At 37.5% G+C, this 27184-nt stretch overlaps 1 protein-coding gene across 2 annotated transcripts in view; it reads right to left on the bottom strand.

The window, feature by feature from the left end:
* Window positions 1-27184, bottom strand: part of banp (BTG3 associated nuclear protein) — a 50309-nt gene that overhangs the window by 9115 nt on the left and 14010 nt on the right. For both annotated transcript variants that reach the window (XM_083547489.1, XM_083547490.1), the window contains exons 9-12: window positions 26949-27073; window positions 25816-25887; window positions 21185-21229; window positions 5101-5241 (exon numbers count right to left, since the gene is read on the bottom strand). In XM_083547489.1, coding sequence (XP_083403615.1) covers window positions 5101-5241; window positions 21185-21229; window positions 25816-25887; window positions 26949-27073 — 383 coding nt within the window. The remainder of the gene's footprint in view (window positions 1-5100; window positions 5242-21184; window positions 21230-25815; window positions 25888-26948; window positions 27074-27184) is intronic.

Below are 27184 nucleotides of genomic sequence, written 5' to 3'. Positions count from 1 at the left end.
GAGTCAGCCAGAGTGCTATCAGGCTCTAAACAAAAAGGACTGATTGGCAGAGTATCTACTCACTGTTGCAACCTCAAAGCACAGACAAATCCTGAATAAATACAGTTTCAGCTGAAACAGCCAACTTTTGTAAAGGGTAAAATACCTGGCAGTTTAGAGAGGAGGGAGTATGGAGTATGTGCACAATTTAACTATGAAATTAAAGAGGGGAAAAAAACAAACAAACCAAAAAAAAACAACCATGAGAAAATGTAATATTTAAATACCTTTATACTCTAATCACAGACTTTAAGTAGAAGACAGCCTCTGATAAACTACAGAACTTCCATGCTGAAAAACATAATTCGCTATAAACTATGTAATAACATTAATTGTTATTACTGTTGTCATTAACATACAGCTGCTATTAATTTTGCTTATATTATTTGTATGACCATTATCAGTATTATTGTTTATTCCAATCCATTTCCCTCCATCTGGCAACATTGTACAGCATACAGTCATGCCAATAAAATTTAAACTGAATTGAAAGAAAAGACACAGGACATATGAGGTCCACCTCTGTAGTGTCTTAATAAAATGCAGTAAAAAAAAATACATTAAAAATGCTTGGCTGAGGGGGGAAGGTTGAAACAAGCCATGCAGAAAGAGCAATATATTTGTTTATGGCTGATGACAGATTGGGCCATAAGGAATGTTTCCAATCCATTTAAGCAACAATGTATTATGTCATTTGGATGTGGTCCAAATATTTTTATAAAACATTTGCTATTTGGAGTGGAGTTGTAGCTCAGTGGTTAAGGTGCTGGGTTACTGATCGGAAGGTCGGGGGTTCAAGCCCCGGTATCGCTTAGCTGCCACTCTTGGGCCCTTGAGCGAGGACCTTAACCCTCTGTGCTCCAGGGGTGCCGTATCATGTCTGACTCCAGCTTCTAAGCAAGCTGGGATATGCGAAGAACGAATTTCACTGTGCTGTAATGTATATGTGACAAATAAAGGCTATTCTTCTTCATATTATAAGGTTAATAACATGACATTGAGTGTTTTGTACAATTTGACCAAAAGTGTAAATTATTTAAATTTATATTTTAAAGCACTAATGTAGCTCATTTTTAATCATTTGAATCTCCCGCTTCACTAGAGAGCTTCTAAAGATGAAGACACTTCGTCTTCTTTAAACCAATGTGGGTTTATTGGTTTTTTCATTTCCTATGAAACCATCAACAGCCACACACTTTGCAGGATCATCCACAGGATTTTCACATACCAGTACTAAGAAACAGACTTGGTCAAATTTGTGGCAGATTTTTAGAAATGTAATTAATTTGTTAGGTTATTTGCTAATCCAGCTACAGAGACTAATAGACAGACGAACAAAGGATTCAGTAAACACACATGGTGGTTTTAAATTAAAAGAGAAACAGACCAACGGGAAATAAAAGCAAATAAGGGTGAAAGAAGAAAAAAGAAGAAGAAAAAAAAGAGCACATACACACAAATAGGTATTCCTAGCGTGATTCATTGCATTCCAACTGAAACTCAATGCCACAAATCATTAAGGAGGGAAAGATGTTAGTACAATTTTATAATGCCATTGGTTCAGAAGAATCCACTCTGTTTCTGGTGGGAGAAAAGGCCGGATGTTCATGTAAACCACCTGGCAGTGACGCAGGCAAGTTTCATAATTTCACACATTTCTCATTTCTTCCTCATTCTATATTTCGCTTTTCTCTTAAATTTCATAATCAAATACTACTTAAACATACAGACCACAGTGACTCCCAAAAGTCAGCTGTTTTGGTTTTGCCAGACTGGCCACTTTAAAGGCTCCAGTGGGAAGCAAGTGCCCTCCTTTTTCTTTCCACATGGCCTGCATTACCCTCTAGTTCACCACTATGCCAAAGGGATTTGACATTTATCTACTAATTATTACTTTTCCTTCTTCTAGTGTTCCATATTTTAATGCTCATATCCTTTTAAAAGCTTAGAGAAAGAAGAATCCAGACAGTGGGCAGAACTTCTTTACATCACATTCTGGATGTATGTAATAATGGAATATGTATGGAACATAATGATCATACATTCTTTATGTAGACCTCACAGTATAAAATCAATTATCCAGCCTTTAGACTGTCTACCAGTTTGTATTTAGGAAGACAGTATTGCAGCATTTAATTCAGGATCAGGAGGCTTAAGAACAGTTTTTACCTGCAGGCCATAAGAATCCTGAATAAACTATAATCCAGGCATTACTCCTTCTTTCACCTTTTCACTCATGCCTAAATCACATCCCACAAACTGGTCACTTTACTGATAGCTTAGGACATTCATGTACAATCTCTTCATATGTTTGTCTCCGCACTGCACCCACAACAATGCCAGGGGTATAAAAGTGTCCCAGTGTCACTGTGGCTACTCACTCTGTACCTTAAATAATACTTGTTTTGTGCATGCATGAAACTGCTAAAATAATCAAATGGTGCTAGTGTTAGCCACTAACTAGCACTCAATTTAATCAGTATAATAAAAAGTATTGCATTAATTTGATTTATTTTATTTTTTGCTAAATATTATAAAATTATTTTAGATATTATTTAACCAAGCAGGCTTTTAATTTAAAATGATAAAAAAATGTAAACTGTTCAAATGATCACAAATGTTATTCATAATAAAATGTGTTATTAAAAAAACAACAATAAGTTTTGCATTTTTACCCCCCAACCTCACTGAAATTGAACCGAACCGTAATTTTGTGTACCGCTACAACCTCAGCACTATAATATATATGAATACAATATAATAAAATATTTATCACATTAGATGCAAACTACTAAATCTCAGTTAATTTTCCTTTTATTTTAAATGCTATTTTGTACCACTGCTTTATCTGTTTATTTGAGTAAATTTAATTTAATTTTATTTGTATAGCACTTTTAACAATGGACATTTTCTCAAAGCAGCTTTACAGTGTGTAAAGTTAATATGCATTTTACCTACTTACTAGATATACATACCAGAAATTCAAATATTCTATGCATATTTTGAATATACATATTGTATTTAAAACTAATCTCTTTGATACATTCTTTGTATTGCACAACTATACAATACCCGAGCCTCCCAACAAACAATTCATTGTTCACATTTTCCAGTAAGTTCAAAATGCAGCAGCAGGATGAGTCCTTACTAAAAGCAGAAGATATGACTAAATCAGCCCTTCATACTGCATGGAATCCCAAACAAATTCTGCACTGATTATAAAATAGTGATTTATTTAGCACTGAATGGTCTTGCACGACAGTACATAAGAAAATGTCTGGTCTTTTATGAACCACCACATCTACTTTGTTTAAAAGGTGCAGGCTATTTGTTGGTATCTTGAATAATGAAGACTACAGCAGAGAACTGATTTTACCTTCAAATAACCCCACAGTTATGGAATAGACTTCTAATATAGCCTGAGACATAGTGTCAGGGTTTCTTATGTAAATAAACATGTCTAAAGTGTCCATGCCAATAGAATTTTGGTGAACTGGGATATCACACATGCTACTTGTGACATACCAGTGATCCTGACTCCTTCTGATCTCCTTGATCCCTCCTGATGGAGTTATCACCTCAGCCAGATGTTATCACAGCTACAATGGCTTAGGACTGTAAATGTTATGATAACTTTAGCACTGTAATTGCCACAACAGTTGATAAACTCAACAACAAAAAACATAATATAATGAATTTCCAGACTGCACAACTGCACCTTGTGCACATGACAAATAACCTTTAAACTTTGAACTAAATGCATAGGTAGAATTGACACACTCCATACTAGTGCTGTCATGATACAAATTTCACCTTCGATCACCTAAATTAAATATCACGATACTATTACAAACAAAACAGGACATGTAATTTAATTAATAGAACTTTGTTATTATTTATTAATATACACCCAGTGTTTGCTATCTGCTGAAACAGATGAGAATTGTTTAAACTAAAAATAAAATTAATATATGAAATGGAAATGAAATTATACAAATAAAATTGTAAAAAATAAAATGTTAATTTTATTTGCAATAAGATTTATAATCGTGCAAGGTGGATTATTCTGAATAATTATATCAAAGTATAAAATTAAAGTAAAAAAAGATAAAAAGAAGACTCTACACCTCTTTGCCATTTATCACAAGATAAATCACACTCATTTAAATTATATTTGAGTGCATAAACTGAATTCTAGTATCATACTCGCTAAACTGTTGCTCTTAAAATTTTCTGAACAAGTCGGGATGTCTGTCGGATGTGGGATGTGTTGGCTCCCTTTGCTTGCGTTGTTTAATAATATTTTTTACAGACAGCTTTTGTGATGTTTGTGGGCTTGCCCTGGCTGTCAGCAACGTAAGCGGAATAATGCCATCTCACTTCACACATCTACTTTGTCTACAGCTGAAGAGCACAAGAGCATCTGTATTTGCAGCCATGCTTCTAGATTCATTACCATTAAAGCTGGAGTGCATCTGAGATGTCAAAACAATTCCGTCTTCAATGTGCCAGGGAAGCAGCTGCCCACACACACTGCCCCCTATTGCCAAACACTCAAAACTACAGCTGTCACTCAACGTACTGGTACTAGTAAAATCAAGAATCGTATCTTTTTTGAAAGCAGCGCATCACGATAGCTTTCTGGTACTGGTATATCGTGCAACACTACTCCATACATCACCAAAAGGTGGCTTGTGAATGGGAATTGGAAGGAACACTAAAACATTTGTGGTGTTTTTGTAAACGTGGCCTTAGCATCTTTGAAACATGATAATGTTACCATGAGGAAATGATTACAGAACCTTCTCACATAGAGAAATAGAAAAAGTAAGTCAGAGAGTCTACAAAAACAAACTAACTTGAAGTGGTAATTAGCAGAGCCCAAGTACTGGAGCCAGAGCAACGGGAAGGCAGCCAGTAGTTACAGGATGCATAAAAAAAAAACACATCTAAGAGAGGCAGTCCCATCCTGGCTGTATCAAGGCTGCCATTCTAAAGTGTGCTGTTACCTTTGGAAAAGATAATAGTTGTTTATGTGTTTGTGTGTGTGTGCTTCCTTACTTGCACAGTTCCTGAGTGGTCAGTCACAGGACCCAGCTGGACGTACTGAACTTGGATGTCGTTAGCCTGCAAAGGAGACGCCTCCACTGCCCCCGTCCCATCAGCAGAAGCCACTGCAATGAGCTGAGTTCCTCTTAAAACCTACATACAGAACAGAGCAAAATAATAAAAAAAGATGCCAGTTAATACAACTTGACTCACAAAGCTTATTATTGTAGATCACTCTGTAGTACAACACAAGCTGAAAGCTGATATTTATGTCTTAATCAGAAAGACATGTTGCATTTGTAGAAAACTGTTGAGAAAAGGCTGAGTGTACATGCAGTCCAATCATTTTAATTATCTGACTACAGTCAGCTGGAAACCAAATGAGGCTTTTTCCGAATGTAGTTTATGTTAGAAGGAGGTGTTAATATGTTTAATAATCTGTTTAATTGAAGAAATGCTAAATAAACCTACATAAACAAAACTGCATGCATGGTTTGCATGTGTGCCCACTAACTAATGAGGAGCTGAAAGGTTAATCCTACAAGATGTGAAAACAATTTTGGGTAGAATATCAGTAAGAAACCTATACTTCTATGCAATTAATGCTTTGAATCATGGTTTGCTAAGACTGATATCAATTAATATTGTGAGACACAAGTATGGCAATTTAGCAAGTGTGAACTGATGTTTGCTTCTTGTTACACCCATTTTGGATTTTTTTTTAACTCTTGTTCTGCTGACACTGATAAGCCTCTCATGTGCATCCAGTCAGATCTACAGCGTTTATTGCGCATGTGCTACATTCTTATTTTGCAATTCATTTATACTAACAAAAAATAATTGCATGGACACTTTGCATCTACTGGGTTTGTGTACATACATTCCAAAAAAAACATCTCAACATCAGCTATTCTTTTTACATCCTGCCTATCAAACCAGCAGTGTGCATGAAAGCTGTAAAAGGGGCTGCCAGAAATCAAATCAAAGTTTACACTATACCCCCTGCTCTCTCATACTAGCAAGGCTTACATTAAACAAACAAGGAGAGACAGAAAGATTAAAAAAAAAAAAGCAGCTTATTTCAATTCCCTAGAGGACAAATCTATAACATGGCACATCATGGCACAAAACTTGGACAATGTGCATTGAGGGAATGTGCAATTCAAATTGTATAAATAAGCAAAATATTCAATAACATGTAGTACAACTGCACTTTTGAAACACCACTGGTCCAGATAAGTTCATATAACAATGAATGGTATGCATTAATATTTATGAGCATACACAAACATATTATAACAACAGTTCTTGCGCAGCCTTCAAAAAACGCAGTCCCTTCACCACTCTGATATAAACGCAAGACCACTGAAATCAGCAGTTTTAGCCAACCTGGGGGTCTATTTCAGATTAAAATGATGCCTCAGTTGCTGCTGTTTTTTTTTTACCATGTTTAATCCGTCCAAATGTTTGAAAGATTTTTAATACTAATACATTTTGTTTATTTGATTATATATTAAACCTATATTAAAGCCTAATAATTAAACTAAACCCCTCTTTTCAAAGAGGCAATAAAAAAAAAGTAATGTATCTGAGAATCAAATCGAATCAGGACAGAAATGTATCATTACACCCCCTATTGTTTACCCCTCCAAATACAGGTATGCATGCAGACATGCATCTCATCATACACAGCGGAGCAGCAAAACAATTAGTGATATACTATAGAAACTAAGTGTTATGAATGTGTGTAGATTTATGTGTTTGCTTTTGATTAGCATTAGCTGTAGACTACGCATGTTGCCTTGCTACAGTAAATGAGGCCTTGATTTTGCTGCTGGCAGGAAACAATCTCTAAATAGATTTTAAGATTTTTTCCATTTTCACCAGAAAGTAGTATGGAATATTTGATTATAATCCTCCCATGTCACTGGTACCTCAAATGCAATCTATCCTGTCCAAACCACTCGTTTTGTTTTGCTAAATCAAAAACTCCTGTAGAAAAAAAATAAGAAATAAGACCATAGCTTTGCACTTGTGGGAGAGAATAAAGTGCAAAATGCTGACACCATAAAAAAAATGAATACAGGCCTTTCAGTGTTTCAGTGCATGTTCTTAATCTACTACAGCATCACAATTTGTTTGGTGGATATGACTAAAAGAAGAGGAATGTAATTTTCACAACAGCTCATAAATTTGCAGTAATTCTTTAAAATCTCATGGATTTTACTGGTCAAAAAATGAGGCCCTGTTAGTGTGGATGACAACATTCATATTTGGAAAAATTACTTAATACCTAATAAGTGTGTGTTTTAAGGGTGTAACACAATGCCACTATCTGTGTCTGTATCTGTTTAGTGCTCCAAATATTTGTCTTTTCCTCGACGTGTTCGTGGGAGTTTTTCAAATCCGAATCGTGCATTTATTATTTTTGTTTATACTTTCCAGTGATATTTTCTAACAAATTTAGTTTAGTTCTATTGCCCAAAATCTAAACAGAGCAGCCTAATTTAAACAACCACGATCCGGACCAGGCAGTTACTAAGGACTGCCGCATGTCCATGTTAATGAATGTAGTCTTTCTTTTTGCATCATATCTGACTGCTCACTTTGACGCACATGCAGGTGAAATCCAGCCACTTTTCATCGTTTTTGATGCCTTCTCTAGTCCTGATACAGACCTCTAGTTTTTGTCAGATGCCCTTTAACCTTGCATGCAAGCTGTCTTAAGAAATATTAAAACAATATATTTATATTCTTATCTGAATTTGCAACTTGTTTGGAACACATTTTCTGTTCAATCTGAATGAAATTGCATTTGGTTATATTCATAGTGTGTGTGTGTGTGTGTGTGTGTGTGTGTGTGTGTGTGTGTGTGTGTGTGTGTGTGTGTGTGTGTGTGTGTGTGTGTGTGTGTGTGGAGAGAGAGAGAGAGAGAGAGAGAGAGAGAGAGAGAGAGAGAGAGAGAGAGAGAGAGAGAGAGAGAGAGCGATCTGCTGAAACAGAATAGGTCCTTGTATGTAATCAACCATAGCAGAAAAACATACACACAGACCACAAATTTGAGGGAAAAAATGGTACGGATATATGTATATATGTCCTGGTATAATCACACACCTCTGTCTTCCCCTGATGATCTCACTGCCCAAGCACTCACAACAACACATACTGTACGATACCAGCAGGGGAGAAAACAGCCATTCATTCTCAATTAGTCAGAGCAGGAATCTGTCTCTCAGCACAAAATGCCACATAAACCTCAATTAAAGATGCAGTGCAGGCACAGGCTCCCCCTCCCACCACAATCCAAACCTTGGCTTTGAAGCTGTGAGTCACTGGCATGTCTCGAGGTTGCGCCGAGTCATCGTGGTGCCCAATTCGTCTCCACTGGAGCTGAGAAAATTTGCCAGCTTCACCACAGTGTCTCCTGTTTCTTAACCAAACTAGGGTAGGATTGCTCAAATCCCTACAGTGCGATTAGGGTAAGTCATACTGCTTTAATCACAACGGTTACAATTCACAAACATGGAGAGAGAAATCTAAATAAAAAAATGTTCTACATAACATATGATGCAGAACCAAATGTGTCCTTGGTCGCAACTATGCCTCTGAGATTTTTGTAATATAAATGTTTATTTGTTGTAGAGGCAATGTATAATCTGTCCAATATTAAAGTGAATGGCAGTCTAATATTCAGTTATGGGTGCGCACTAAATTGTAAAATAATGACTGTTTACAAGCTATCAGTCACATCCGTGCAGAAATTATAGGTGACTTTTATAAGTTGCAATGGGATTCCAACAAGGCTCAGCATGACAGTCTGGAGCAACCAAAGACATATCACAGTATTCATTTCACTAACTAAAATAGATTGGACTGTGATTAAGCCTGGCATTTACACTAACGGTGCAATATGTAACTCAGAATTTAGAGCAATCAGTATAGATTTGGTACAAATTCATCACCGCAGATGTAAGTTGTAGCTGAAAACAATGACGAGCTAAAAACAGCACTGGTCAATCCCACAGTACAAACTATACTACTGCAGTGCAGCAGATTAAAAGATTGTAAAATGGATAAGATTAAATTAGACATATTTAAGATCTGGGACAATTCTGAAGATCTGCAAAACTTCCAATTAACTATAAATTGAAGTAATATAACCCTGCTCCTTTAATGTCTCTTTAATTTCTCTTTTACTGGTTTCTCTACAAAATAGGAAAGAAAATACCAGTTCCTGAAAATGGCAGTTTTTTTGTCAGAGATTTCTGCAGGTAAAAACCTGTACATTTCAACTATAGATCATCTCTGCAGGTGAAAGTTGTAGTGTGCATTTTTACTTCGTATAAAATAGTATAAGTAAAAACCAAGATGGAATCATGCAATCTGCTAATAACTATAACCTTTGCTATGTGACAAACAAATACATGCTTTAATACAAATAGACGTGTAATATAATTGTGGCACCTAATAGTAACACTCTAACAAATTCCAGCACAATACAGCACAAAATTTGATCACAGGAATGTAAATTAATAAGTTCAATCTTTTAAAGGCAAACAGCTTAGTGATGCTGAATAGCAATGGCAATGTCAACATCTGCAACAGTCTTCTGCCAAGTTTGTACACAAATGAGATCTCTGTGTTAACAGACTACAGATGGCTGAGATATAAGGGGCTGCATACACCAAAGTGTCACAGTGCAAAAAAAATAATACTGTATCTGTAAGTGGGAAACACAAATTGGAAGTTTAACTTGATATGGCTATTTTACCTTGAAGTTAGAAGCACAGTTATCTTTTATGAAAGACTGTAATTAGCTTAACAAAAGATCAGGAAACGTGTCCAAATCTGTCAAGGATTTGAATTCTGGAGGATGGCTTAATAAGAAGCACATAGTGAGAATTTGGGAGAAAAGGAAGTTCATGAATACACAAGTGCTTTCCCTCTCACACACACTCAAACGGAGCCCTAAGGTTTTTTTTTTACTTCTCCAAATTCAAATTCCAGCCCTAACTTGATCTTTTTAAATGAGGATTTAAATGAGGCAACGCCCGAAGAGCAATAAAACTACGAAAATGAATAAAGTCACGCTTCAAGTCTTGACTCTGTTCAAGGCCCAGACATGCTTTCTCACTTAGACACACATTGATTACACACGCATTGTTGCATCCAAACATTTGTGGGTGTCATCATCTATTCATCATTCCTACCACATAAAAGAGAACGGGAGACTGGATAGCAGGTATCTGTGGTGTGTGTATGTGTGTGTTGGTGTTCTACAAATACTTCTTCTAACCAGCCCGAAAAAAAATAACCGGAAATGAAACCTTTAGCTCAGACTTGGTTGCATGTTTAGCTACAAAAGCATAACACACTGACTTTACAAGCCTTGGAACTGGAAGTGATGAAATAAACTTTCATCAACTGAACCCAGCACTGTTCTCAAATCTTCTTCTTTCGGCTTCTCCCATTAGGGGTCGCCACAGTGGATCATCCGTCTCCATACCCCCCTGTCCTCTACATCTGCCTCTTTCAACCCAACTACCTGCATGTCTTCCCTCACCACATCCACATTCTGTTTTTTTTTTATTACCGTTCAGGTCATGAGCATGAAGTTCCACACTTTAAAAAACAAAACAAAACAAACCCTGCTGATTCAGAGTACTTATAGCAAAACTCTGACCTTTCAAGACAACAGGATTTCCACATAACCCGAAATAAGACTGAAAAACAAAAACATGCCAGGTGGTGTATATCCTTGGAATCATGTTTATGACAAAAACAAAATTTTTTACATGATCATTTATGCAGAAACACACATCAACCTGAGGAACAGGGCTGTACCAAGGACGGGTCTAACATGGTGGATTATGAAAGAGCTAGGATGGACCTCTACAAGTTAGATAATCAAATCTGCTAAATCTATTCAGTCTATCCAGTGTGCACAAGATGAACGCAGTGTAGTGAACCCAGTGAACCAAAATCTTCACTCGGTGCGCACTGGTTGCTAGGCCGAAAAACAAACAAGAGATGAAAAAGGATTTAAATAAATCTTTTAGTTATGCAGTAATGCCTTCAGCAGTAACACAGGACACCAAGCACATTCAGCAACTGGAGCAAAGATGACAGAACAAAACAACAACAGCTTAATGTGAAAAACATTCAGCAAGGACCTTGGTCTGTAACACAATATCCAACTGTACAAACAAGTCCTCTTCCAAAGCCCCTTTATCTGTGTTCCAGTATCTTCACTACATATGAATCTCACTAAACTCAATTATGAAAGATAAATAAGACATGTGACACACCCCAAAACAGAAGGAGTTGTGAACTTGAATGCTGCATGAACTAACAAAATTTACTAGCTGAACTTGTGACTCAATTATAGCTGCAACATCCAGGCACTTTACTGCATTAAGACAGTAACATCAGGGTGGTTACTGTACTTTATCAATTCTATTTCAGGATAAAACCAAAAACGCATTTTTTGAAAATGTTTTCACTTTGCCATTTTTACTTTACTACAAAGTCTACAACGTGCCTCATATGAAAAATAATGAAAAAGCAGAACATGCCACTGAAGCACAGAGAAACCATAATACATCATAATGAGAGGGCCATCTGCACCATGACCAGCCCTTCTGGCCAGGAGTTTCAGAGGTATAACCCATGTTACTAGCATAATTTCCAAAGCAGTCTACTGCAACACACTCACACAGAGAAAAAAAAAACCCAACTACAGTCATTTGTAGCTACAGTCATCAAAAGTCAACAACATCTGCAGCATGCAGACCAGAGCCAGAACAGATGTGAAGGGAGGAATGAATAGTCAGAAGACAAAAAGATGAGGTACAAAGATAAAAAGAGAATGAATAAATACAGAAAAGCAAACATGAAATAAAGAAATGAAGCAAGAAGTAAATAAATAAAAGCAAAAAAACCAACAAAAAAAAAGACGAATAGGTCACCACACAAACCACGTAACCCTGTAAAGCCTTTAATCAGCTTGACAGAATCTGTTCCCCAGCTGATAAGATCCAGCTGAAAGCATGCTTTGCAGCAGAGGGCAAACAGAGGTGAAGTGAGAACATCCTAAGTTAGCTGCTTGTCTGAAATATGACTGGGCCACCTGTAAGTGTAACAGGACCTCTGAAACTGGCAGGATTGAATCCAAGGTTTTTACCAAAGGTAAAAGGAAATGTTTAAAACGACTGTTTAGGACGTATTGATCTTTTATAAAACAGTATGGTTTTCTACCAAATTCTCAGCTGAACCTTTGGTGCCCCCTTAAACACATACATGCTGGATCAAAATGCGATTTTTACGGAAACTGATATTTACATCATTCCGGTAACAGAAGGGGAAAGAACTGGCGTCTCTCTGAATGATTTCTGCAGCTGTATTTCACCGTGCCCTCATTCTCCTCTATTTACACATCCACACAAAAATGTTACAGATCAATCAGATGTGGAGAAAGTTGGACACATAGTTAAACAAGCAACACCATGTGCTCTGTTGCAGTTCCTTCTCCACTGTTCTATGTCAAAAGGGCAAACAAAGGACAACAAAGTGCAGGGGCGGGGCTGTTTATGACACAAAACATCAAGAAAGTTGATTCAAAGTTCACTGAAAACAGACAATGCACATAAAAGACCATATTGTAACGAATTTCTTATTAAAGTTTTGAAACGTTTTAGAAAGCAATCATTGTTTTGGGTCTATATTGTTTTAATTTTCTTCTTCTTCTTTTCTTTCTTTTTTTTTTTTTTTTTTTGGGGGGGGGGGGGGGGTACTGAATTCAGTGTTGCTTCTACTGTTTACTGGCTGCAACCTTTCCATTAAAAAGCTACAGATTTCATGCCAACATTTTCATGTTGCTATTGCTTATTGAGTTAGGTTTCATTGGCATTGTACAAAGGTTTGCGATTAACTATGATTCTTTTGGATTGGCCAGTGTGGACATTATAACCTCTCTTTCACCTCCAAAACCAACAAATTAGACTTGAACATGTAAAATCCACACTTCTCTATCATTACACCAGCCAGTATTGTAATGAACCTTTAGAAAATTATAACAGAACCAACTGACCTTCCATTCCAATCTGGAATCCTCCTTTCCAGTAGCTTACTGACTTACCTTTCACATGCAGCCTTACTGCTAATCTACCTCCTGGAACTAACTTTGGTGTAGGATAGGATTCAAGTATGTAGTTAAACATTAGGAGTCAAGTTCAGCTTAAATCTGTTTGAGAATACAATGCCTTTGTGCTTTTCAGAAATGATATCAACTCTTGCAAGTCAATCTGCAGAGTCCTTAAGGACACGTTTTAGTTGGAAATCCAACACCCTGATAGAGCCAAGGCCAAGATATCAAACACACCCAAGCATGTGTTCAAATAAAATCAACATCAATTAACGTCAGCCAATCAGGTGCAGGCAGTGATCCAGCTGACAAAAGTAATGACTATAATTTACTACAAATTTACCAACACACAGCTACGATGTGATGTGACGCCAAGCCTGTTCTTATGACCAAAACAGCTCACTTGTGTTTAAAACTTTTAAAAACATCTTTTACCGTTTTGCTTTAGCTTTAAGTAGGGACTGCTTGAGCGTTCAAATTAATAATGATCCTCTTGTATTAGATACGAGTTTAATTAGGAAAGATTTTTAAATACTTTGTCAATTTAACACAAAAGTTCTGTAATACCCCCATTGCACAGATGGAAATATTTATACCTAGGACTAGATTCAAGTCATTTGTGCACTTTTGACTAGAACAGATTTTTTTTCTTCTTGTTTCTTATGAAGAACATGCATGGCGACATGCATAAATAATAAGCACCTTGGTTACTTTTGGATGTGGATGATTTCATAGCCTCTCACTCCTCAAGCTCTATCGTTTTCTCCAAATGGGCAGGAAACAAAAAAAAAAGATGCTTGACAAGCACTGCCTCCATCATCCTTTTCTCCACTCATGTCAACAGGCAGATACAGCCAGATCGTGTTGTCATTAATGAAGCAGTGAGAGAAAGATAGAGTATGTTTGTGTCTCTTTTTTTGGCACCCACAAGTGTGTATCTTCAGGGCCAGCTGGCTGCTTAGCTCTCTGGAACAGGCACACACAGAACTCTACCAGAGACATCTGGAGTCCTTTACCCATAAGCGTTAGGAGCCAGGCTCCAATCTCCTGCCCAGAGCACTGCACTCCAGCAAGGGCATCAGTTTCCTTCAGCTCCCTGACTCCGCCAAGCAAGCACAAGCTCAATTGCAAACTTGTATTAGAACTGTTCATGAACCAATATGCATGCATGCACACAAGATATGTTCGAGTCACTCTCTTTAACAAGTTAGTACACACTACCCCTAAAGCCATATCATATTTATGTGCTCTCTTGAGTGCGTCTGGGTTAAGCCTTCTGATCCCGTCAGCGTCCTCGGTTTTATAATACCACAGCAGACCTTGATCCACTGCTGCTTTGAAATACGAAGCGCTCCATTAGGAGCTCAACATCACACACACTTGAGGGCGTAACATGAGCTCGGCTGTTGCCAGTTTAATTTCTCTTGAGTTGAGAAAAGCCTTGCACGACCATTTTTTCCCCTCATGAGAAACCACTGGGAAGACAGGTAAATTAATTGAGGGTCTAGAAAGTAGCACTCCAGAGGTTCAGTTATGGCAGCAACTGGATCCAGGGTTAAAGCCAAAAGAATTTAAATTCTTAAGCAGGTACTTAGCCTAGTAAGATTTTAAACATCTGGTTTGAATGTTAACATGGAGGAAACCTGAATCACCAGCTCACACACACACAAACACACAATCTGCATTCATACACAAGCTTACCAGTCAAAAAGAGCAGTGACATCATTAAAGCTGGACATGGACTAAATAAACACACAACTATAACCAATTCAATATGGACTCAGGATAAATGCTGGCTCATCAAAATGCTATGGGAAAAAAACACCACAACAGACCCAAACAAAACGAAACACATGTGAACGAGAAACACACCCTCAAGGCCAATTGTGGCTTATAATCTAAAAACACATCCAGTTCCTCTGAGACACTGCACTGACCCTGTAACCAGGTTACCGGAAACTATATATGAATTTGTTCAACTTGCGGTCTTCCGACACCCCAAACACAGACAAAACCTTGCTTTAAACCCAGTGTCTTGTGCGTCCAGTGTGGGAGAAGAAACCCTCAAAGGATTCCTGGCTTGAGAAACACTAAACCTTTCCAACAGTGCACCTGGCTCGTCTGGGAGGTGTTGTTACTCAACCCTTCCTCCCTTGTTCTTTCACCCAGTCCTCCTTTTCTTCTTCTCTCAGAAGAGACATAAGTGTCGACACATTCCCCAGAATGTGACCCCAACAGGGGCACAACAAAATGAGGACCTGTGTTTAAGTTGAATATTCCTGTTTTCAACACAAAAGCTCTCGTAATGAGGGGAAAGCTTTGACCTACTAAAAGAAGTGATTTGTTTGAAAGGAGTGTTGAGCCCAATCTGATTAATGGGAGACAACTGGATGAGGATGTAAGAGCAGCTTTAGGAGCATTAAAATGTCTAGAGCTTTGGCTGCTCTTGTTCTGTCTTAGCATCAGCTGCATTATACTGTCTAATGGAGGTCAAAAGGTACAATTGAATGATGATTCAATACACTTAATCGAGTACATCTTTAAGATATGTGTTGAGGGAAGTGAGTTCTCTGTGTTAAGCAACACCAGAGTTTTTTCTTTGCCACCTACTCCACTCTGCCGCATCGGCAGTCTTTTGCTCTTATCTTTACATCTGGATGTGGACTGTGGCTTGGCGTCAGCAGGATCAAAGCACAGAGAGCAAAACCATCAGATAAAAGAGCAAAAAAAAAAAAAAGCTCACTCTTTCTCTCAGAAATTTTTTAAAAGAAAAGCGGCTGTTTTCTTCTGCTCACAGACGTTGTACAGACGAGTGATGCGCAGCGCCGCTGCTGGCAGGCTGTAAATCTCTTCATTGAAGACAAGCTCCTCAGTAAAACTTAAAGGAGCAGCCAGGAAGGAAGAATGAGAAGCAATATACAAATTACTGTGTGTTCCGCTACTTTAAATATACAAGCCCATAATGCATGGTTGATCTGATTGTTTACAGTTTTAGTTTTAGTTTATTTTTGGCTATGTTTTTAAAGTAAAAAGAAAATACTTCTATCTAGCAACATTCTTCAGTTTGCCCCCATTCAATTCAAAACACATTGAATATAATCAAATGCATCTACAATTTCTGAATATAGGTTTACAACCAACTAAATATAAGCTAACACTTATTTCTGGACATTATTACTGATCACAAACGTGCAGCCTTCTTAGTCTATCCCAGAATCTTATTCAAATTTCAGAATTCCTATCATTTTGCCTATTTTTAGAAAATAAATGACACAAATGATCAGCCAATAAAATAAAATAAAAAGATTTCAAGCTTGAAGTGCGTATAAATGGAGAGAGAATGGTTCAATAAACTTATATTAGCGTTATTGCAATCTAATGATAGAAAATACTAGATACGTTACATTATATTCGACATATGTCCACTTTGCTAATGTGTTTTTCTAGTGTAGGTACAGCTCTATAGCAGAGACTGTAGCTAGAAGTCTTAAGAACTCTGTAATTTTCTGTAATTCACACACTTGACTCGGCTAAAAAACCTGCTACCTTTCAATTGTCAGCGCTACTTGACCTTCAACTCGTGTATTACTGGTGACATTTGGTCCAGACACGACTAAACCATGACTTTGACCAAGAACAACCAATAAACACATCAACACAGTTAGTGACCAGAAACTGAACTGCATTTCAATCGTAAAATTCAGCATTTGCTAATTTCCAAAAGTATTTGCATTTTCAGCACTGGCCAAAACATTTCCACTTAACTATTTATGACTAATAGAATCTCCAGTTCAACATAAACTTCAAACCCTAGGAAAATCAAATAAGAGTGAAACATCATAAAGTATTCACACTGCTAGACAAGGTCCTGTGAGGCTGAACGTTGCTGAGAATATAACAGAGGCCACTGGTTGGGAGAAAGACCAAGACAGAAGAAGACAGAGGATCTAACAATAGCATTTAGAGATGAAAAGGAAAGATGAGGAAGGGGAAGATGCATGGAAAAATCCTTGGACAGGATGGAGAGACCTGATGTGGAGTGAGATGTGGAATAGTTCCAGTGAAATAAACCACAATGGCTCTCAGGCCTAATAACCAAACTCTCTCTCCCGCCAAGATATACACACAGAAGGCAGAAGACACAAGCTGCTCTGTGCTCTCCTGTCTCCTGCCTGGCCCTACTTTAGAGCTCTAACATCAATAAGGTAGCATGGATGCTACCACCAGAACAATGCTGACATTTTTCACAGCTATTTTTGTTTCTCGCCATGGGAATCACGCTAAGAAAAAGGAAGAAACGGCTCTGCTGTTTGTGTGGCTACGTTTCTATAGAGCCAGATCTGGAACACAGGGTTACGGGAATAAGTCACTGTATGTTTGCACTGGCCTGGACATCACATCGCATCATTTAACAAGCAGTCTGTAAGTAATTTAGTAGTGGCATGGTTTTTGTTGTTTTAGCTCTGTGCTTCTGCACATTTGTCATGAAAAATCGCGATGAGGTAAAAGTGCAGAACATCAGATCTAATTAAAAAGATTTACATGTATACTGAATAAACCATGGAGGAAACGCAGCCATTTTTATACATCATCCATTCTTTGCCAGGAGACCAAAAGTAGCATAATCTTAGATAAAACTGTCATGTATAGTACTTTTTTGAAAATCCCTTCTAACTGATGACTGTAATAGACATCACCAGAAAACTGGACATCTTCCCTGTTGATACTCTGCCAGGTCTACAACGCAGTCATACTGACAGATTTTGTGCTTTCACACTTCTCAACATTGAGGGAAATGTATGCTCATTCTAACCCTACAAGAATATTAAACTCCACCACACACCATGCACACACACACACATGCGCACACACACACATGCGCACACACATGCGCACACACATGCGCACACACATGCGCACACACACCAATTTACCTACTTATTATTACAAAAAAAAAAAAAAAAAAAAGAATTGTTAAAAAAAAAAACCCGGAAAAGTGCATTTTAAGCAAAATGTGATTTAGACTTCTTGTTTGCATTTTGATTAAATTTTAAGTTCCCGAGTCGCATCTAATTCAATCGCCCTGTCATGGTTAAATCCTGACAGTCTCACAGCCAAAGTTGGCCATGCTCTTTAAGAAGGTTTGATAGAAAATTCTCTGTCCCTGTGAATCATTGCTTTACTAGCCATTTGTGAGTAATTGCATATGAAAGAGGGCACCCTGTTGTACGCCACCTTGTGACACAGAACGAGCAACTGATCTAAAAGAGATGGGTGGATGGCTTAGGTGACTTAGAGGAAGTATGTTATCATTCAGTTTCCCTGGTTGGAAATGTTGTATGTTGAAGGAGCTTGCAAATGGAAACTGACAAATTACCCAACAGAGGAGAAAAAGATAAATACCGTAATTTCCGGACTATAAAGCGCACCCATATATAAGCCGCACCCACTGAATTTGACAAAGATTTTTATTTTGAACATAAAAACCCACACCTGTCTATAAGCAGCAGCTGTCTACACTGAAACCAATGAACTTTACATAGGCTTTAACGAAAGACTGTTTAACGAAAGTGTCTGTTACATGGTGTAACGGGTGAAATATGTTGTGGCTCCTTTAAAAGCAGAGCGGCATTTTGGGAATAGCCTGCCGCCACATTTTCCGGTATTACTGCATGTGTGCAAGACCGAGGAATATGTCCTTATTATTTTCTGATGCCCATTTCTAAGTTTCTTTGACTAACCCGTAACTCTGCTGCCAAGAAAGATAAAAAAGCACGAGTTTTGGAAACCTGTCTGTGCTTATAAGATTTCTGTTGCAACTGGAGTTAGTGAGCTCTCCCATGACCCAGACTCAACGCTTTACAACGGCTTGTATCTAAACAGTAGCCTACCAAGAAAGTCATTGTTCACTGTCTTCCTTCTTCCTTTCACAACTATTTCTCTCTGAAGTTTTTTCTTTTGGCATCGTCGTACGTTTAAAAATCCATTGGTTAAGTTTTTCTCCCGATGCCGTGCAGCTCAGAACACAGGTGAGGTGTGTTTTTTCGTTTCCGTTTGAAAATTTCATTGGTCTAATGTTATGTCGCTCAGTTTTTTTAGCTTGAAATTTGTGAAACCGGGAAAAACCAGGTAAAAAACGTGGGAAAAACGCGGCCTATAGTCCAAAAAATACGGTAAATAAAGGAAATTTGGTTCTTTAAGAGATCTCCTTAGAACCCTTTCTAACTGAGAAACATTGCTTTCAGAGAAGTACAAAAACTCAGCATTTTGCCAATGGGATTACCAAACAACCCAAAGGGTATTTCAATCTTTCAAGAGTATACATCCACTGATGCCATGATGCTGAAACATCTCTTTGTGCAAGTTGTTGACATATCTCTGCTCAAAACATGGAGAGTGCTTCTTGTTACTTCAACAGTTTTTCATGATGATCCGAAGTGTTTCTGATCCACTCACTCACACAGTGTTCTATTTCAACAAATTTACCAGCACATTTTCACATCTTAACAAGTTTTTGTGGTTGGTGTAGCAAACAGTTTGCTTTGGCATGTCTAATCCTTTGTCTAGGTCTCGAATTGATTTGTTTGGATTTGTCTTCCTCAGGATGACCTACTTAACTAGAATTGAAACTTCGTTGTGCTAATGTTGAAACATAACAGTAACAAACTCAAAATGCCAATGCCACATTTGTGCATCAAGCAATGATAAAAACGTCTAACTGCCGGCCAAAAACAACTCAGCTGCCAATTAACTGTTTGGTTATATTTGATCCAATAAAATGTGGGAATTGCTTATGGAATGTGTTGTAACTCCGACATGGATCTACTCATATTGGTGTACCTACATTCAAATTAAAGGTGACAATCTACGCATTACCCTTATGGTGCTCGGTTCATTTCAAATCTAGTAGAGCACAAAGGCAAAAAAATTTTATTTAATTTAGAGTGCTTTCTAAACACTTATCCACAGAAGTGTACGTGTAAGAACACATATACTGACACACACTGTGTACAATTACAAATGAAATAGCTTTTACCTAATTAGCAATATCAATTAGGTAAATGAAAATGTAAAATTTTCGAGATGTGTAATATTTCTTGGACTGGAAATTAATACCCTATTTGTGTGTGATGGACTGAGGTAGATCTGCAGCTAATTAAATAATATAAGTGAATCGCAACTTTGCCATATTTTCTAGAAAACTAATTTAATCCTAAAAAGCAAGCTTATGGGGAGCAAAATGTAATTTTAATATAATTGGTGAAGTTTTATACAAGATGCTGTTTTCCTCTTACACACACTATTAAAACTGTCATCTTGCATACACATCGTGCGACGTAATGGTGCATGTGTGAATCCAGTATGGGTCTCCTTTGATTTGTGGCCTCTTTGATGTAAGCGAACACGGAGCTAAGCTAAAGGATGACCGCTGTTTCACATCAGGAGAGAGAGTGTGAGAGAAAGTAAAAGAGCAAAAACAAAGAAGGAGAGATAGACAGATAGACAACAGATTGAGCAACAGATTGAGACACAAAAAGCAAAAATTATTGTCATAAATACTATTTCTACTATTAACAATTATTCTCTTTTCTGTAATGATCTGTCAGAGAGAGAGAGAGAGAGAGAGAGAGAGAGAGAGAGAGAGAGAGAGAGAGAGAGAGAGAGAGAGAGAGCCATGCCTAAGATCCTGAAACTAAAATTAAACATACTTTATCAAAACCATTGTGAGAAAACATGAGCAAATGAGAAACAGAGAAGACAGACAGACAGACAGACAGACAGACAGACAGACAGACAGACAGACAGACAGACAGACAGAGAGGAGCGACAGACAGACAGAGAGGAGACATCATGGAGGAGCAACAGAATAAGAAAGTAATCCAGAGTAAATGAAAAGAGACACAGAAAAAAAGAAAGAGAGAGAAGTATGTGGTGGAGAGAGGAGTATATTACCTGTCCATCCTGCCCAACATGCACCTGGTGGATCTGAAGGTTGCCCTGTAAAAGACATAAGCACTATTAAAGCCAAAGCGTTTGTATGCACACACAAACACCTGCACTAAGAATTATACAGCTGGAACACAGTTCCTCCTTTTAAACCTCAAGAATTATAAATGAGCAAACAGAACACAGCAGCCTTTTATTTCTAGCATTCCTTGTATTTCTATGAATCAGACTATTTGGTCATCCTCTGTGGGAGATCAGAACTCCAGCTGTCAACACATTTTTCTTTTCAAGCTTTTATGTTGCATTTTATATATATATATATATATATGTGTGTGTGTGTGTGTGTGTGTGTGTGTGTGTGTGTGTGTGTGTGTGTGTGTGTGTGTGTGTGTGTGTGTGTGTGTGTGTGTGTGTGTGTGTGTGTGTGTGTGTGTGGCTAGGACACACGCACTAGACAAAAATGAGAGTCACTTGAACAAACACAAAAAAGCGCACAATGGCATCGGAGACAAGAACAACCATCACACTGCTGTGGAAGTATAAGTAAGCACACTATTCATCTTTTTTTAATAAGATTCCTGATTATTCTCTAATCTAAATGCTGGGCAGGGAGCACATGCATTCACAAACACGCGCGCATATATAATATATTAATATACACACACATATACATATACATATACATACACACACACACACACACACACACACACACACACACACACACACACACACACACAGACAGACTTCCTCTCTCAAACACTGAATATGTGAGCAGCAGGGAATAAGAGCTCATTTCCTTTTCAAACTTTTAAACAAATGGCTTTGATGAGGCAGGCCCGACTTTGAACTCCAAAAAACAAACAATATCAGTACAGTTAAAAGAGGAGAAAAACTGTTTTCTGGCATTCCTCAAATGAACCCAAAATGGTTATCACCCACTGCACTCTCAGGCTCTCATTATTACAGCCACCATTCGCTGTGCATTAACTACAGCAATGTTTACATTTGCATGCATTTAGTGTGGCCTTTTCAAAAGTCTCTCTCGTTTACACTACATTAACTACTGAGCACATTAACTGCACTTGTAAACTTCAGCCTCAGCTGCTCCCGCTAAGTTCCTGGGTAATATCAAGAGCCTAATAACTGCTAAAACAGTAACTGCTCACTGCTCTCTCTACTTAGTTCTCACACCCTGTCTGACTTTTAACTCTACACCAAAATACCTTAAAAAAAAAGTCCCTCATTAAATTTAGTGGTGTTCCAATTATTCATAGCATTTTAAGAAGAATACATCAAAGATATTCAATCTGTGAGGTGGATTGGACAATACAAAACAAATATTTTAGTGACTGTATCACATGTGCTAACAACCTTTATTTTACTTGTGGGAGCTTTGAATTTTACCCACAGAAAATGCTTAACTGCTTAATTACTCAATCAGGCAAATTTAAAACAGCAGAATTTTATATTTGTATTATATTTTTTTAATTTGGAAGTATCAATGTTATTTTTTGCCTGGATCTTGTTCTTATATATATATATATATATATATATATATATATATATATATATATATATATATATATATATATATATATATATAAACTTGCATTACAATGGCTAAAAGAGGAAAACATTTTGACCAAAAATTAAAGTAAAAAAAAAAAAATTACAAGTTCAACAACAAAGTGTCAGATTTAACACGCTGCAGTAATCATAGTGGATAATTAGATAATGTTTAAAGAATTTGGATGTGGGATTTATAATGAAAAACTTTCAATTATATTCTTCAAACTGTACTGTTTTATAGTGGAATAATACTGAATAATATGCTTTTAGATAAAGTTCTGGGAGACTGTGAGGTTAAATAATGAAGCACCATAATAAAACAGGAACATTTCCAAGAACTAAAGGCTGAAAACAGGATTCTAATACTTTTTACAGCAAGAAATATTTTTCAGTGTGAAAACACTTTTATCGCCGCACTTTTAATCAAAGTGCAGATTTATTACATAAATATAATCCTGTAATTCAATTATTACACAAATCTGTAGCCTAATCCAATGATGTAACCATCATATTTACTGATATAGTCAAATAGAACCAAGAAACCCCTTCAAAAAAGACTTTAACTGTGACATTCCTTACCAAACATCATTAATGCAAAACATCACTATGTGTCACTCTCTAGTGCCATGACTGGAATTGATCCATGACTCACCGAAGACCATCTGTTTGGTTCAGAATCTGCCTTGTAAATATCTCTAAATTCATGACAATGCAATGCATTTAGTTCTCCAAAAGCCACAAACAGCAAAACAAAATGAGAACGTTTAGTCTCAGGGAACAGCCCATAATTCACTTTGTATTCCACTTCAGGCAAAATTGTTGCATAAACGTTTTTTTTTGTTTTGTTTTGTTTTTTGCCAGAAATGAGCCATCTGGTTATTCACTGAAAACAAACAGACCACTGAGTCACAGTGAGAAGCTATACATTTGAATTACCTTTCATTTATACATCTTCATATATTTTTCAAGAACTTAAATTCCTTAAAGATTCTGAAATAATTAAGATTAAATTCTTTCAGGGGAATTCTTTTGACAGCTGTGAGAACCCTGCAAAGAGTTGGTCACATTCTTTATAAGAACAAGCAGATCCGAAAATCTTATTCAAAACTAAATCAAGCAAATGCTATTGCATCGTAAAACGTAAGCACTAATTATGTTTCGCTAAACGGAACACCAGTTCTTGTGCCTATTCTTTTTTCTCATAACATTTTTATATGACTACAACATTAAATCATTTATAAAAAAAATAAATAAAAAAATACATGCTCTTTGGGTTAACTTTCTGATACAAAGATTATTAGTGAAGTGCAACTTGGAGATGTTGCAGCTTGTTGCCATAAATATTTCACTTTCCATATTCACCAGGAAATATTTTTTGGAACAGCCTTGCCTTTTCCATTTTAGCATTTTTTTTAAAAAGACAGTTTTATGAAATTTACATTTCCAAAAAATCGGTCCAAATACATAGCTGAGTAGGTGTGTATGATAAACTCCAGTGTCACTAAAAGCTCTGGGATTTTAAGCCACAACCTTCTGAGCCCTGATATTACCACTGAATTATCTGCTCTTGCTTCCACACCTACCTCATTATTTTAAAGCAATACATTAATTATAAAATGAAGCGTAAGAGAAAAGAAGAAAAGAGTGCAGGCAGGGTGGAGTGGGTGGAGAAGAGTGACAGGAGTGATTTGTGATAGAAGAGTATCTGCAAGAATGAAAGGGAAAGTTTATAGGTCTGTGGTGAGACCTGCAATGTTGTATGGATTAGAGACAGTGGCATTGAGTAAAAGAGAGGAGGTGGAGCTGGAGGTAGCAGAGCTGAAGATGTTAAGGTTTTTGTTGGGAGTGAGATGGACAGGATTAGAAATGAGTTTATTAGAGGGACAGCGCATGTAGGACGTTTTAGAGACAAATCAAGGATGCGCGATTGAGATGGTTTGGACATGTGCAGAGGAGGGACATGGGGTATATCGGTAGAACAATGCTGAGGATGGACCAAGGAGGAGGTTTATTTATGTGGTGAGGGAAGACATGCAGGTAGTTGGTGTGAAAGAGGCAGATGTAGAGTACAGGGGGGGGGGGGGATGGAGACGGATGATCCACTGTGACGAGCCCTAATGGGAGAAGCCGAAAGAAGAAGACGACATTAATTATAAAATAAAGAAAACAATTCCGAATGAAAGTGCTTTAGTAATAGGTTTAGCAAGAGAGGATGTGACTTAAAACTTTGAAACTGAGTGTAAAGAGAAAAAGCAGATATATGAATACATATAGACAACAAATTAGAGGAACACTGGAATAATTGAGATAAATAAAGAAAGTCAGGAAGCTGGAAAAAAAAAACCCAGAAGGAACACACTGACTATGATGGAAGTAGATAGTAAAAGTGGGAAAGCCCTTGACTGTGATGTTGCATCGGGCCAAACGGGGCCCTCAAACCCACAGGAAACCACTCTATTACCTTTATTCCTTTTTCTCTGATAAAATCTTAATTCATTTATATACAACTGGCTCCTTGAGGCTTAACATGTGATTGCTGTTGCGCGATTTGTTTCCAGATGGATATTATGTAATTCACATGCATTACTGCTTATACAATTCATACCCTAATCATTCCAAAACCTCGGGAACTGAAAGGCACTGAATTGCATTGAAGGAGACAATAATTCTCTCTGAGCGATCGTTAGTCTCAAGGAATGACGCTTACATTGCACAACTGCTAAAATTCATGATTGCATGTTAATAAGCTTCAGGTGTCTGAGATCATAACAGTTTTATTTACTGGTTACTGAACCTGTCATGATTGTGTTTGGTAAATGCTTGAGTTAAGGAAAAAAAAAGTGATTATGTTTTACAACACCCTCTTAAAAAAGTCTGTCTGACCAAGATTTAAGGAAAAAACTGGCTGAGGGTCAACTTCAATGGGTGTGCTAAATTCTGGAATAAGAAACATCTACACAAACCACATTATTACAGAGACAGAGAGAGAGAGAGAGAGAGAGAGAGAAGGAGAGAGAGATTATAACAGAAAAAGTATAATTCTATCTAGAAGCAGAGGCGCTTACCTCACTGTCCTGTGTGATCTGCACCTGCTCGCCCTGTGGCACCTGAGCTATATGGAGGTGTCCCTGTGGAATCTAAATAAGGGGGAAAAAGAACAAGTTTGTGTGTGTGTTCACATGTGTGTGACCTAGCAGCTGTTCTGAGGAATAAAATTGAGGCCTTGCTTGGTTCTCTTGTGCACATTAAAGCCAGCATTTGCATAGCAGCCTTTAGAGGCCGTGTCCTGCCAGTGCGCTTTACATTTCCTCTAGTGCATTAACTGCCCTTGTAAATTTCAGCCTCAGCTGCTGCCACTAAGCTTCTGTGTAATGTCAAGAGCCTAATAACTACTAAACGGTAGGTCCTGGCTGCTCATTCCCTCCCACTCGCTCTCTCTTTCTCTTTTTCACTCTTTTTTGTATAAATATATGATTTAGAGATTAATGTCTTTATCTACCAGCACCAGTTGCTGGGTTTTGCCTCACACATCCCTCTTGACCTGCTCTAGTTAAAATAATTCACTGTTTTCTCTTGAAAGTGTCTAATGATGAAAACAGTCAGCACTTGGCCTAGCCTCTTGCAAATATTATAAGCAGTCTTTTTTTGACACCCTCCAGGCAGCAAAGCCATTCAGAAGAATGAACAAAATCACAGCTAAAAAACCAACAGATAAAAATTGTCATGGCACTGAGTTGGAGAAGGGTATAAAAAGATACACATTTGGGAAGAAAGAGACACAGGGGGAAAAATCTGAAAAAGCCAAATAGCAGGAACAGCAAAAATTACATGCAATAAGGATCTATTTTTTATCACATTCTAAAATATCCTTTTAACTGGATTACTATTAAAATCTTACTAACATAACATCATAATAAGGGGAACAGGTGCAACCTAATATAAAAGGAAGTGACCAAATGCAGCTGTAAAGTTCACAGATCACTGAAAGCCTCTTGAGAGGAACACAGGAAGCTTTCAACTTTCAGAGCATAGCTTTATTAAACACTAACGCACACGTGTATACAGCGCAGGGCCTCATACACTAGATAGATTAGCATGTGCTCATCTATTAGATACTGGGAAAGAAAAGCAGTGCAGGAATGTTTAGACCGTTTCGAATACTCAGGAGAGGAACTGTTCTGTGCATGTGTATACTCACTACTTGTACTTGTCCGTCTTCTCCTATGCGGTGAATCTGGACCTGTTGGCCTGCACCAGCCAGTGCGTACTGGAGGGCCTGTGTGGAGCTCTCCAAAGATGCCGTTTCTGTTACTGAGACCCCCTCTGCACGCACACACATTACATATTTACATTCCTTAAAATAGTGGATAGTATAATAGTTTAAAAGTGCACAGTCTATGTCAACTGACTGTTTTTGAATAGCAAGTAGGGAAA

Source organism: Silurus aristotelis, assembly GCF_946808225.1.
Source record: "Silurus aristotelis genome assembly, chromosome: 7".
Classification (NCBI taxonomy): domain Eukaryota; kingdom Metazoa; phylum Chordata; class Actinopteri; order Siluriformes; family Siluridae; genus Silurus; species Silurus aristotelis.
The sequence above is the reverse complement of the archived record's forward strand: the minus strand, read 5'-3'. Positions and strand labels throughout refer to the sequence as shown.